We start from the raw sequence: 13,024 nt of genomic DNA on the forward strand, positions 1-13,024 counted from the left end.
CCTCTGGTGTTCCCAGTTTTCTTCTTGTTGAAATGACTGACCGGCTTCCATTTTGGAGCAGCTCAGTAAGTCTTAACCTCCAACCCTTGGAGTCAGGAAGACCTGAGTTTGAATCCTGCCTCAGACACTTATTAGCTGTGTCACCATGGACAAGTCCCATCGCTTCTCTCTGGCTTTGTTTCCTCATAATATTAATAATAATAGCACCGACCTTCCAGAGCTGTTGTGAGAATCAAGTGCTTGGCAAATCTCAAAATGTTATATAAATGCTTGCTATCATTGTTATTAATATGAATTAGTTAATGTCTATAATGATGATAATAATTTCCTCAGAGGACCTTACTTCCGCAATGTGAAATAAAAATCCTCTCTCGCTGTCATGGTGTGAAAGTGACCGGGGATTCCCAAAGGCTTTACAAGTCATCAGCATGCAAGATATAGCAGGCCTACCAAGCTGGGATGGGTTCAAGGGCAGGCCTAGTTCAGAACTAGCCTGGCTCTGTTCAGAAATGCTCATTTTGTAGGGCTCTAATTTTTCAGCCCCTGTCGCTCTCAAAGCCCGAGTACTGAGTTATAGAGGGTTTGTGATCTTTGTCAGTGACATGGGGAGAGGACCCACGTTGGAAGGCTCATGTCCTTAAAGTTTTACAAATTAGGGCAGAAGAGTGTGAATTTCCAGAGCCCAGAATGATCTGGCCATAGAGCAGGGAGATCATAGCCTGAGACGTCCTTAACCTGACTCTGGAGGTCGTCCTGGCTTTCTGTTCTCCTCTTACTGGCCTCTGGGTCTGGCCTCACAGTGCCTTAAGGCTCATCATGACCTTGATCTGACTTCCCTAACACCATCTTCTCTCAATTCCACGGAATCTCAGGGTTGGAAGGGGGCTTTGAGGGCATCTACTCCAATCTCCTCCACAGCTTCCCTGAGAAGTCACCATCTAGCCTCCATGTACAGACCTCCATTGACAGGAGCCTCAGGATCACAGAATTTGGGAGTTGGAGGGGAAGGATGGTCAGGAGCCGCCTGGTGCAATCCATTCCCTGAAGGCATCCACATTATAACATACATGACAAGTGGTCTGCCAATCCCTGCTTGAAGATCTCCAGGGAGGGGGAGGAGCTCCCCCCCTCCCATGTGGGTCCTTCTAGTTTTGGACAAGTTTCATTGAGAAGCCTTGAAACCAGGATGACTCGAGTTCAGGTTCTGCCTCTGACATATGACTTTGGACTAGTTCTTTCCTTTCTCTGAGTATTTACACACACACACACACACACACACACACACACACACACACAGTTATATATATATGTATATACACATACATATACATATATATATATACACACACATATATATACATACATACATAGACAAACATGCATACACAAACAGACAGTACTTATTTGCAAAGAAGTGTCCTAGCTGTTGGGAGAATCAGGAAAAGCTTCATTCAGGAGTTGTTGCTTGAGCTGTGTCTTAGAGAAAGAGAGGTAGTTTCGGAAGTGGAGGTAGGAAGGGAGTGCCTTCCAGGCACGTGGGGTAGCCAGATGGGAGGGCTGTTTGTGAGAAGAAGGGAAGGCCAGTTTGGCTGATTCCACTCCCCACTCACAAGGCTGGACCAGATTGTCACCAATGTATCCACTTAAGCTTTTTGATGTGTGTCCCATTCTCCCTGCTGGTTCCATCCGAGTTCTTGGGTTTAGATTTTCACAGGTCATATCCCCCAACCAGGGAACATTCTCCAGAAAGCTCCTAGTGTTTACAACACCTTAAATGCAGTGCATCTATGCATAAGCCATATGGGACTGACATTAGTAATTCGTGGGAAGGGTCATTGCTTCACAATTGCTTTTTTCTGGATATAGGGATGCTATCTCTGTCTGGGGCCGTCTCTCCAGGGGGCCTGGGTGACTCATCCTTCCCTTCACCCTGCCTTCCAAGCGCTCAGATGGGGGCCAGGGAAAATAGTCAGAACCAGCTGAGCTATCAGATTGAGGGCACAGCCAGCTCTGCCGAGGAGGGGACTGGGACAGGTTTGAGAGAGGCCATTACAGAGATGGTGCCCAGAGATAGTGGGCTCTGGCTCTGGTTCTGTCCTGGATCTGGAGGCCCCCTCACTTCCCCAGAAGTAATAGAATTAATTGAGGAGGGGGCTGGTCCTTTTCACTGCCTTCCTGAGGCTTGGTGACATCAGCTGAGTGGGATAGTAAGAGCAAGCATTTATAGAGGCTTTTACGTGTGCCATCTTATTTGTTAGACAGCATGATCCTCTTCAGTCTTCCTGCACCCTTCTTTCTTCTTCCTATTCCTCCCCTAGGAGGAGAGGACTTGGAGTGAGGGAGACCCCAGTTCCAAACCTGCCTGAGATACTAGCTGTGTGACCCTGGGCAAATCATTTAAGTGCCACCTGCCTCAGTTTTCTCATCTGTAAAATGAGGAGATTGGACTCAATTGCTTCTAAGATCCATTACAACTCTAAATCTATGGTCCTGTGATCCCTGTGTCTCTTCTTTTCTCTCTCTCCTGTTTTCTAGCTGTGCTTGTAGGGTAATGAGCTATGAGAGACCAACCAGGAAAAGTGGCTAGAAAGTCAGTGCCCACATGCTGCTGCCGTGAAAAAGACCAAACTTATGGCTTTGGGATGGGATTGGGAAAAAAAACAACCACATCATAGTCTCCAGCCTCCCCCCACCCCTCCACCTCAGAGGTCCATGTGCAGGGCAGCTCACTGTCCCCAAAGGGAGCTTTTATGGAACTGAACGAGGGGCCAGGGAAGCTAATTAGATGACCAAGAGCATTGGGGGGCGGCTGGGTGGAAGACGAGAATTCTAATGTCTAGATATACTCTGGCAAGATGAAAATGAATGGGACAGGATGCAAGTTTATAAACTAATCAGAATGATGGAGGGGACACAGGGACTTACTCATCCAATCTCCGAGGGGTAGCAGCTGACATTTCTGTAGCATCTTAAGGTTTGTGGGGTGCCTTACCTGTGTTACCGATATCTGGTTACACAAATATTGATCTGCAGCAGGCCGTGGACTCGGGAGCAGGAATGTTGGAGTTTTAGTCCCACCTTGGACACTTACCAGCTGGGTGACCCTGGCCAAGTTACTTAACCACACTGGCCCTCAGTTTCCTCATCTGTTGGACTTGATGGCCTCTAAGATCCCTCCCAGCTCAAAATCTATGCCTCTATTGTGTCATCTGGGCCTCACCACAAAACCAGAAAGTAGATACTGTTGGGATATTATTGTCCTTCCTTTATAGATCAGTGAAGTGAGGATCAGAGACGTTAAATGTATGGTCCAAACCACACGGTGTCAGGGACAGAATGACTCCAAACCCATCACTCCGTCTGCTACACCCTGTTGCCCCTAAAACAGCAGCTCTCCAGAGTTAGGGTCCCTGCCCCATTATGGGCTAGCTAAGTGACCCTGGGCAAGTTAATTTCCCTTGCTGAGTCTTGGTCTCTCTCTATAGGGATAATAATATAAATATGCACTACTTACTTCTGAGGGGGTGCTGGAGCTGTTAAGTGCTATAGAATGGGGAGCTATTGTTATTTAATGGAACTAGTTAGCCCAAGAGGTGGGACAGGCTGAAAATAGAAATAGCTTCAGAAATGTTTAGCTAAATCCATGGCTGACAAAGCCATAATGGGTTACTAAGGCGATATGAAATCATAGCATTTTAGAGCATGGGGGATGTGTGTGTGTGTGTGTGTGTGTGTGTGTGTGTGTGTATGTGTTTGGGGATGGGCACAGGATTTTGGTGAGCCTTCAGGGCCCACTGACATTGCCATGGTAATCTGGTGGTTTCTGCTCTCAGGCTTCTTTCTGGGGCTCCTCGAACCCTATCCTGATGCCCCAGGGGTGGGGGCCTCTGACTGTCTTGTTTCTTGTGTGCTCAGTGTTTACCAGGTGATAGTAGAAGAGGACCGTGCCCGGAGGATTAAGCGGGAGCCTGGGGCTCAGGACTGCTTCCCGGTGCCCTTGACCTTCGATGCTGCCCTTGCCCGGGGTGCGGTCCATTATTTTGGGGCAGAACTGCCAGCCAGCAGCCTCCTGGAGGCCACACCTTTCACTGTGGGTGACAACCAGACTTACCGGGGCTATTGGAACCCGCCGCTGGAGCCCAAGAAGGCCTATCTCATCTACTTCCAGGCCACAAGCCACTTGAAGGGGGTGAGGAGCAAGCTGGGGCCAGGCAGGGGCTGGGGATACTCCCTTTTTCTTCTCGGAACTATCTGTACCCTTCCCTGGGGGCCAGGCTGTGGGGTACAGTGGCCCTGGTTTTGGGTAAATGCTGCTCCCCAGTCCAAACCTTCTCTTGGTACTCAGAGGCATTGAGGGGGTAGTGGAAAGAGTTCCAGATGTGGAGTCAGTGTCTAGATTTAGAACTACCTGCCATGACCTCAGGTGAGTCACTGAACTTTTCTGGGTCACAGTTTCCTCATCTGTAAAACGAGGAGATGGACCAGATGATCTTGAAAATCTCTTCCAGCTCTGGATCTATGATCCTATGATCCCCGAGGCTCCCTCCCTCGGTCTTCTTCCCTCTTAGGGCTCTCCCCAGTTTATTCCATGCTTCTGGAATGTGCCCCTGATTTGGACATCTAAACGTTGGCTTGATCCTCCAAACCAGCTATGAAAGAGAGGGCAGCAGGCTTTGTGGGCACAGTCCTGTAAGGCTAGGGGAGGCCTCAGGAATGTGGCAGGCCCTGAATGCCAGGCTCGGTGGTGTTGATATTCCCTGTTTCATGTGTGTCTCCTCAGGAAACCCGGCTGAACTGTATTCGGATTGCTCGCAAAGGTAGGACCCTACCTGTTCCCCTCATCCTCCTAAACCCCTCCCTTTCACCAATCTAACCACACTCTCCTCCCTTTTTCATAAATATACCCATTTTTCTTTCTCTGCAGAATTACTGGCTGGTTTTTCATTGAGCTTGCTTTGGGGAGGGGCGGGGTAGGGGCCATCCACAGAAGGGCTGTGCATGAGGCATGTCTAGTGGGGTTGGCCATGCATGAGGAACTGATCCCTATCTGCATTGGAGGAGGTTGGTCCTGTATGTGGAGCTACGTATATGTGCTGTGTTTGAACACACACGTATGTGTGGAGCCACATGTAAGTGTTGTGTGTTTGAGCAGGGTAGATCACGCACAGCTAGAGTTATGTGCATGCTACATTTGTGTTCGATTAGCCTCAACCTGGCTCACCGCCTGGGGCTGTTAATGTTGGTTGTCTGGGCAGGCTGGTGCCTGGTGAGTTCCAGTCTCGAGCCTGACACTTACTAGCTCTGAGACATTAAACAAGTCACTTAATTTCTCTGGGTCTCAGTTTCCTCATTTGTAAAAGGAAAGCATTGGGATAGATGGTCCCCAGGGCCTCTCGCAGCTCCCATATCCCATAAGTCTCTAATTCAGTCTCCTTATGGAATAGCTTTAGAGGAGAAAGGATGTGTAGGAAAGGCAGAGGGGGAGGGGCATTTGTCCTCTTTCCTTCTTATTCGCTATGACCGTTAGGGGAAAGGCCAGTTTAGGGTTGGGTCCTTGTGGGATAGTAGGAAGCCTTTCTTCGTCCCCTCCCCTTCACCAGCAGCTAGTCCCTTCCCTTTAAGATTTACACACACACGCACACACACACATCAGCTTCTCTTTGCGTCCATTCAGACCCTTGGCTTTACATCATTATTTGTATGTTGAGGCCCCTGAGGACAAGGTCCGGTTTTTTTTTTTCTTCATTTTTCGCATCCCCAGCACTTGGCAGCACAGTGTCTGCCACTTGGAGGCATTTAAGAAATGCTTGATGCTTGACTGCCTGGCAGTTGGAGGTAGGGGGAGACTCCCCCCCTTACCACACTTTGGGGGATGTCGGAGTGGAGGTCTGTAGGGTTTCTCTGCCTCTCCTCCCCCTTGTTTATAGAGTTCGGACTAATTAGGCAGCTGTGGCCTGATGCTTTCCTAGGGTGTGACATTTGGGGAGCTAATGAAGTTGCTGCTGAGCTTGGCTGAAACATTCTGTTCTTTTGTCCAGTGCAGAGAGAGGAGGAATATCTTAGCTCTGGGCAGGGGGAGGGGAGGCATCGGGTCTCAAGGCAAAGCCTGAGAAAGGCCAAAGAGGGCAGGTTCCTACGGGGATACTTGGATGACCCCTGGGGGAAGGCTGAGCAGCTCAGGTGTGGAGGGAGGAGGCCAAGGGAGGCCTTAGGCTCAGGGCAGCCTTGGAGGTCACAATCTAGGTCTGAGAGTGCAGATGGCCAGTCTGCTAACCCCATCCACAGAGGAAGACAGGAGGGATGGCTGCCCAGGGATAGCCGGGCAACCACTACTTGGTGGCTGAAGAAATTCCATGGATGACCATATATCACTACTTGGAACTGAGGGATGGGGTGGGGCAGGCCATGGAGCGAGGAAATGGGGTTGTGCTATCAGGTGGAGGTGTGGCTGGGGCCTGGAGGCAGGCTGGTTCTGCAGCCTCCAAGCCTCTCCTGAAGGGTGCAGCTGTACCAAGGTTAGTCAGGGGTCAGCAGGCTAAAGCCGAGGCACCTTTTGGGGTGGCTAGGTTGGGAGTTAGGAGTCCTGGGTTCCAGTCTTAATTTAGCTTCTAGCTTTTTTTGTGCTTTTTGGGGGTGTGTCACTTCTCTCTACATCTAGTAGATTTGGTCCTTTCATGTCCCAGCATTCTGGGTTCTATGGGGAATATGTGTCCTTGATGCCACTTGTGGCCCTCTAGGTCCTCAAGGGCGGCCCTTTAACCGAATCCAGACTTCATAGAACAAACACCCTTAATAAAAAGGACAGTCTATATTCTAGACTCATTCTGGAGGATTAAGTGGGAGCCTGGGGCTCAGGACTGCTTCCCGGTGCCCTTGACCTTCGATGCTGCCCTTGCCCGGGGTGCCCCTTCATTCTGATTCATGGGAGTTTCCCAGGTGAGAGTGGGGGTGGGGTGGGATGCTAAGGGACACCAGGAAACAGTCCACCTTTTTCCGGAAGTCTGATGAAGTCTCGTCCCCTATCACCTTCCCCAGCCCAGGCTGCTGGGTCAACTGTTGTCTTCATCATCAGTTACCATGTTCTCCATCACCATCATTGCCATCATACGAGGCCCAAAGGGAGACCAAAGGGAGACTAGGCCCTGCCTTTGGGTAGCTTATGGTCTAGTAGTGATCCTGCTGCTCCATTGGGGGACATGATGTTTTCTCCCGAAGCCTCTGAAGGCTGAGCATATGGACACATAGAGGCACGTTGGTCCATCAATCTATAAGAAAGCATTAAAAACATTACTCTGAATTTAATCAACAACCCTCCCCCTCCACCCCCTGCTGAAGACAACATGTTCATATACCACGCAGAGCAGAAAGAGAGAATATGTGAAACTGTTGGGTACAGTTTGCTTTTAAAAAGTAGAGAATAAATTTGATATGATATTTTCAAAGCTGTGCTGCTTCAGGAAATATTTACTGTATTAAGCACTCTGTATCAGAGAAGTTAAATTACTTGCTTGTAGTCACAAGTCAGTACGTGCCTAAGGCAAAATTTGAACTCAGGTTTTCCTGCCTTCAAGTCCAACACTCTGCCTACTGTACTGCTTGGCTGCCTCTGCTCTGCTCATCAGGACACTTCATATATGCCCTCATTAGAATGTAAGTTCTTGAGTTCAGAGATGTTTATTTTCGATCTTTGTACGCCTAGCATAGAGCTTAGGACATTCATTGCATGTTCAGTCATTTCGGTCATGTCCAACTCTTCATAACACCATTTAGCGTTTTCTTGGTAAAGATGCTTGGAGTGGTTTGCCATTTCCTTCTCCAGGTCATTTTACAGATGAGGAAACCGAGGCAAACAGGGTAAAGTGATTTGCCCAGGGTCACACAGCTAGTAAGTGTCGTGGTCAGATTTGAACTCAGGAAGATGAGTCTTCCTGACTCCAGGGGCATCGTCTAGGTGCCCTTATCCATCGCACATTAGGTGCTTAGTAGAGGTTTATTGGGTTCAATCTGTAAAATGGAGATAATAGTGGTGCTTGATTTGTTTAACCTACCTCACGAGGCTGTTCTAAAGAAAATATTTTGCAAGCTGGGCTTAGATAAATGGAATTACTTTTATTATTGGTTCAGAGGAAAGAAGCGTGAGGCTGGATAAATAGCTGGGGCTAGATTAAGGGAGAGTCTCGAATGCCGAGCTGAGGCTTTTGGATACGAAGGTAATGAGAAGTTTTGGGGGGACTCGGTGTCGGAGCATGTGTATGTGACTGTGGGCGTGTTTCTGTTTGCATGAAAGTTGTATTGTCATCATGGTTCTGCAGGGTGGTCTTAGGGCTCCCCTCTGACTCCTCGCCCTGGGCTTCCTGTCTCCCCAGCTGCCTGCAAGGAAAGTAAGCGGCCCCTAGAGGTATCCCAGCACTCAGAGGAGATGGGCCTGATTCTGGGTGTCTGCGCTGGGGGACTTGTGGTCCTCATTATCCTCTTGGGGGCCATCATCATCATCATTCGCAAAGGGTGAGTTGGGTAGGGTGGGTGGGAGGGAGAGACCCCACTTGAGTTCCCATGGGAAAATTCAGCGACCCCTTTTCCCTGTGGTTAGACCAGGGTCTCTTCATAGACAAACCCAGTGTCCTTTCCCTATAGACAAATCCAAGGTTCACTGCCCCTCCCCAAGGACAAACCCAGTGCCCATCTTTTCCCATGTCCGGTGCTTTTCCCCACTGGGCAAACCTAGAATTCCTAATGTCCCCTGCCTTTCCTCATGGACAAAACCAGAGGTCCTTGTCTCTCCCCATGGAGAGATCCAGTGCCTGTGCTTAGCACATGCTTGGCACATAGTAGGTGCTTAATAAATATTTATTGATTGATCGAATGAAAAAAAAAGTTTCCCACCATTTTTCCATTGGTAAACCAATTGCCCTTGATCTCCCTCCACAGGTAAATCCAGTGTCCCTCACCTTCCCTCTATGGTCATACCCATCATTTCTCACCTTCCTTCTGTAGGTAATCCCAGCATTTCCTGCCTTTCCTCTATGGACAAGACCATGTCCCCCACTTTCTCCCCATGGGGTAACAGACCTATTTTCTCTCACTTTTATCCTTCATTAGCTACAGCTAAACCCTGATGTCTCTCAGGGTGCCCTATTCCACTTCCAGACAATCTTGAGAAGCAGGGGACAGGCTTGGGTTCTGTGATTAGTCAGCCTTGACTGACCACTTTTAATTCTGTGCAGCAGGAACATCCCCAGCTCTGAGGACGAGTTGTCCCCATGTCAGTGTCAGATCAGTGGGGATGAGCCTGGTGCCAGCTTGAAGCTGGAGAATGTGTCTGTAAACACATCAGCCATGAAAAGAGCTGCCAGGCCATGCCAGTAGATGCCACTACCCGAGAACTATGGCACAGTGCCCACTCAGCGTGCCTGAATTAGCATCTGGAAGGTGGCTTCACAGAGAGCATGGCAGCATGGCCCCTTTCCCTACCACCCCTTCTCATTTTCCTACCTTCCCCTAGGCTGTTGGGGAGGGATAGATGGAGGCAGAGAGGTCAACTTTGGTGCCTATAAGTGAGACAGTTAAGGACTGTATTCAGAGATGCTGAGCAAGTCAGGGCACATTCAGGCACTGAGCCCAGGTGTGGCAAGGAATGAGGCTGTGCATCACTGCCCTCTCCATGGGGCCCTCAGATGGCTGATCTGGCCAGACCGTACCAATGAGAGTCTGAGGACTGAGGAATGTCAGTGGTGGGTGTGGGGGATAGGGAATGACTTTGAAAATTCTCCAGTCATCATCCCACCCATTCTCTCTTTTGGCAGTCCCTCAGAATCACAGAGCTGAAAGGGACCTCAGAAGGCATGTGGGCCAACTGCTGCCCAAAGCAGGAATCTCCTCTGTAGTGTCCCTGACAGCTGGTCATCCAACCACTGCTTGAAGACCTTAGCATCCCAATACAAGGGGCAGCCCATTTCATTGTCAGAAACTCCAAGGGTTGGCAATCCTTACTCTCTGTTGATCTGGAATCTCCTTCCCTGTAACTTCCACTGATCGGGCCTCCTAGTCCCGAACCTTGGGGTCAAGCAGACCAAAGCCAGTCCCTCTTCCACAAGAAGGAAGTGGTGATGGGAGCACTGTGGACAGAGCACGAGGCTGGGGGTTAGGAAATCTAGCTTCTAGCTAAGCTCCACCTTTACCTCACAGTGTGACCTCAGGCAGGTCATAGCCCTCTCTGGGCTTCAGTTCATTTTTGGGAAATGAGAGAAGCCAGCCCTGCCCTACCTCTCCTCAGAAAGTCATATTATGAAGGTCAAATGAAGTAATGGATCAATGGGCAAAGCACTGTTTGCAAAGGAGCTGTTTATGATATTCTGTTGTTCCTGTCCCGGCTCTCAAGGTTGGGTTGTTTCAAAAACCCACTGCTCCTTTCTCATACCATGTCCTCTGGACAGGGGCCCTAGAATTTAACTTCCTGTGTTACCTGCTCCACAGGAGTTTTGCCATCTTTGCTCAGCTCAGTGCCAGCCTTGTTCTCCTGTGGGTGGATTAAAATTTTAGGAGTTCTTCAGTATTGTAGGAAATCACTCCTCCCTTCCTCCCTCACCCTTCCAAAGTGGTTGGACTGGCTTTTGCATTGGGAATATTTCCTGGGTTCTTTGCTGTCTTCATCATAGCCAGAAGGAGCTGGAGCCAAATCTCAGACTCTAGGAAACATAATTTAGGAAACAATATTCTGCGTATGGACAAATGGACTAGAATCTCAGGCTCATGGAAATGTAGAATGTCAGAGCCAAAGGGGATATTAAGTCACAGGATGTCAGAGTAGGAAAGTGCCTTAGAACACAGAATGTCGGATCTGGGAGGCATTGTGTATAACAGAATGTCAGAGCTGGGAGGGAGCTTGGAATATGGAATGTGAGAATTGGAAGGCCTTTAGAACACAGAATGTCAGAGCTCCAAGGGTCCTGAAACACAGAGTGTATGATCTGGGAGGGATTTCAGACAACAGAATGTTAGTGTTGGAAGGAAGCAATCTAGACCAATCTCCTTACTTCCCAGAGGAGAAAACTCAGGCCTGGGGAGGGGGCATGATTTGTCTAAGGTCACACAAAGAGACTGTGGAAGAGCTGGCACTGGATACCTTCCAGCCCTCCTCCTAGCTGGCTCAGAACCACTTCCTGGCTCCAGGCCCCTAGGCTGGGCCACATCCACCCACTGGCTCTTATCTCCACCTTGCTGTTCTGGAGCAGATAAGCAAGTTGGGGGTTGAGGGCTGGGAAGGTAGCCTCCCCTCAGTCTGGCCTCACTTGTGTTATAGTGGAAGATGCAGTCAAGAGGGAGCCAGATGGGTTGGCCCTGATTCCTGCCCCTTTGAGTTCAGGGATAAAGGGGGACCCGGGCAGTTGGAGGAACCTAGTGGAGAAGGGACATGGGACAATGATAGGGGATGGGGTCCTGAGGGTCATCCTCAAGGGCAGGGGCCTGGAATGCAGGAGGCTTGCTTAAGGAGAAGATGATCTATTCCCCCTCTCTAGGAATTCTCTTTACTTCTTCCTCTGCAAAATGAAAGCTTAGACAAGATGGTCTCTATGACCATTTCTTTCTCTAAAGCCAACCGGCTAAAGCCATAAGGCTCCCCACATAGCAAACCTTATTCCCCCTACCCATTACTGGCCCATGGCTATTCCTCTAGGGATACCCCACAAACCTGCCTTGTGGCTCCTTCAGAGACTCTTCTGTTGTATCTTTCCTTTGTGCAGGCCTCTGCTCTCCCCCTCTCTCCACCCCCATTCTCTCAGGTTATCCTCAATAGAGGGGTCTCTGAGAGAGGCCAGACCTGTAAGGGAGAGAACTCTAACTCTGTGGGAAACTGATGAGAAGAAGCAAATGAGGTATAGATTTGCATAAGACTCAGACACACAAGGCCATGTTGAGCTCTTTGGAAGGGAAAATCATGGATCTGAGTTGGAGGAGGGAGGCCAGGGGTGGCAGGGGACTGGAAGATCCTAAGGGAAGTGGCTCAACCCTTGTATTTCCAAAAATAGACCCCTGTCCCATAGTCCTAAAACCCCTTCTTCTTAACCATAGCTTCCAAGTCCCTGCTCCATTCACATGGCTGGGGAATCTGGCCTTGTGTCAAAGACTTAACCTCTTGGGGTCCCCAGCCATTGCTTCTTCTTTGTAAGGCTGAGTGGCCCTGTGTTCTAGGGAGAATGGAGACAGTCATGTGGTAGGCTTCCAGGGCCCAGGTGAATGGATGGGAATATTGATTTGGAGAGGGACTGAGAGACTGGAGTTGCCAAGCCAAGAGGGAAAGCAAAAAACTTTATGCAAATGTAGGAGATTAGTATTTTAAGGGTGGAGCCTCAGGAACAGTTTCTTGAGGTGTTGTGAGAAGGGCGGAAGAGAATGGAGGGATCTGAAAGTCTTTTGGGCTCAGTTGTCAGGTGAGGACTGAGGAGACAGACTGACAGCCTTTGGAATCTGGGCTGAGACTCAGTGAACCCAGCTGACCTGGGGATAGGTGAGGTAGGATATATGAAGGAGATGGGAGGGAGAAGAGGAGGGAGGGTATAGTGCTCTGGAGGATGGGGAAGTAAGGGACACTGAATGGAGGAGGAAGACTCAGGAAGAAGAGTTCACTTCGACTTTTCAGGAAACTGTAGGCATACTGGGATCTGGGTCTGGGTAAATACCATGGGGCCAGGACCAGATCAGAGCAGACAGAGAAGGAGGCAGCAGAACAAGATAGGAAAGCTAGGCCAGTAGGTGGGTGACTCTGCAAGATATCAGAGCAAGAAAGAAGAATGGAGATAAAGGCAGCACACGCCTAGAGTAGCCCTTTTTTTTTCTGAACATCAGAAAAGATGGAGAGGGGAGGAGAATTTCCTTTCTAGGGCCCATTCTTGGCTTCTCTGGCCCAGATTGTAGTGTTATGGACTATGACCACTCCCAGGGGAGATGCTAGGATTGTCTTTGCAGGCTGGGAAACTTGCCTCTTAGAGGTATCACTTTGGGTGCCCTCTAACATATGGTTGCATTG

At 49.4% G+C, this 13,024-nt stretch overlaps 1 protein-coding gene across 2 annotated transcripts in view; it reads left to right on the forward strand.

Annotated features, from left to right (window-relative positions):
* The window catches only part of PTPRU (protein tyrosine phosphatase receptor type U), a gene marked incomplete at its 5' end in the record, with an annotated part of 79,167 nt that overhangs the window by 24,244 nt on the left and 41,899 nt on the right, over positions 1–13,024 (forward strand). For both annotated transcript variants that reach the window (XM_036744566.1, XM_036744567.1), the window contains 3 exon segments: positions 3,916–4,189; positions 4,781–4,817; positions 8,367–8,505. In XM_036744566.1, coding sequence (XP_036600461.1) covers positions 3,916–4,189; positions 4,781–4,817; positions 8,367–8,505 — 450 coding nt within the window.

This window comes from Trichosurus vulpecula, chromosome 2 (assembly GCF_011100635.1).
Source record: "Trichosurus vulpecula isolate mTriVul1 chromosome 2, mTriVul1.pri, whole genome shotgun sequence".
NCBI classification, from domain to species: Eukaryota; Metazoa; Chordata; class Mammalia; order Diprotodontia; family Phalangeridae; genus Trichosurus; species Trichosurus vulpecula.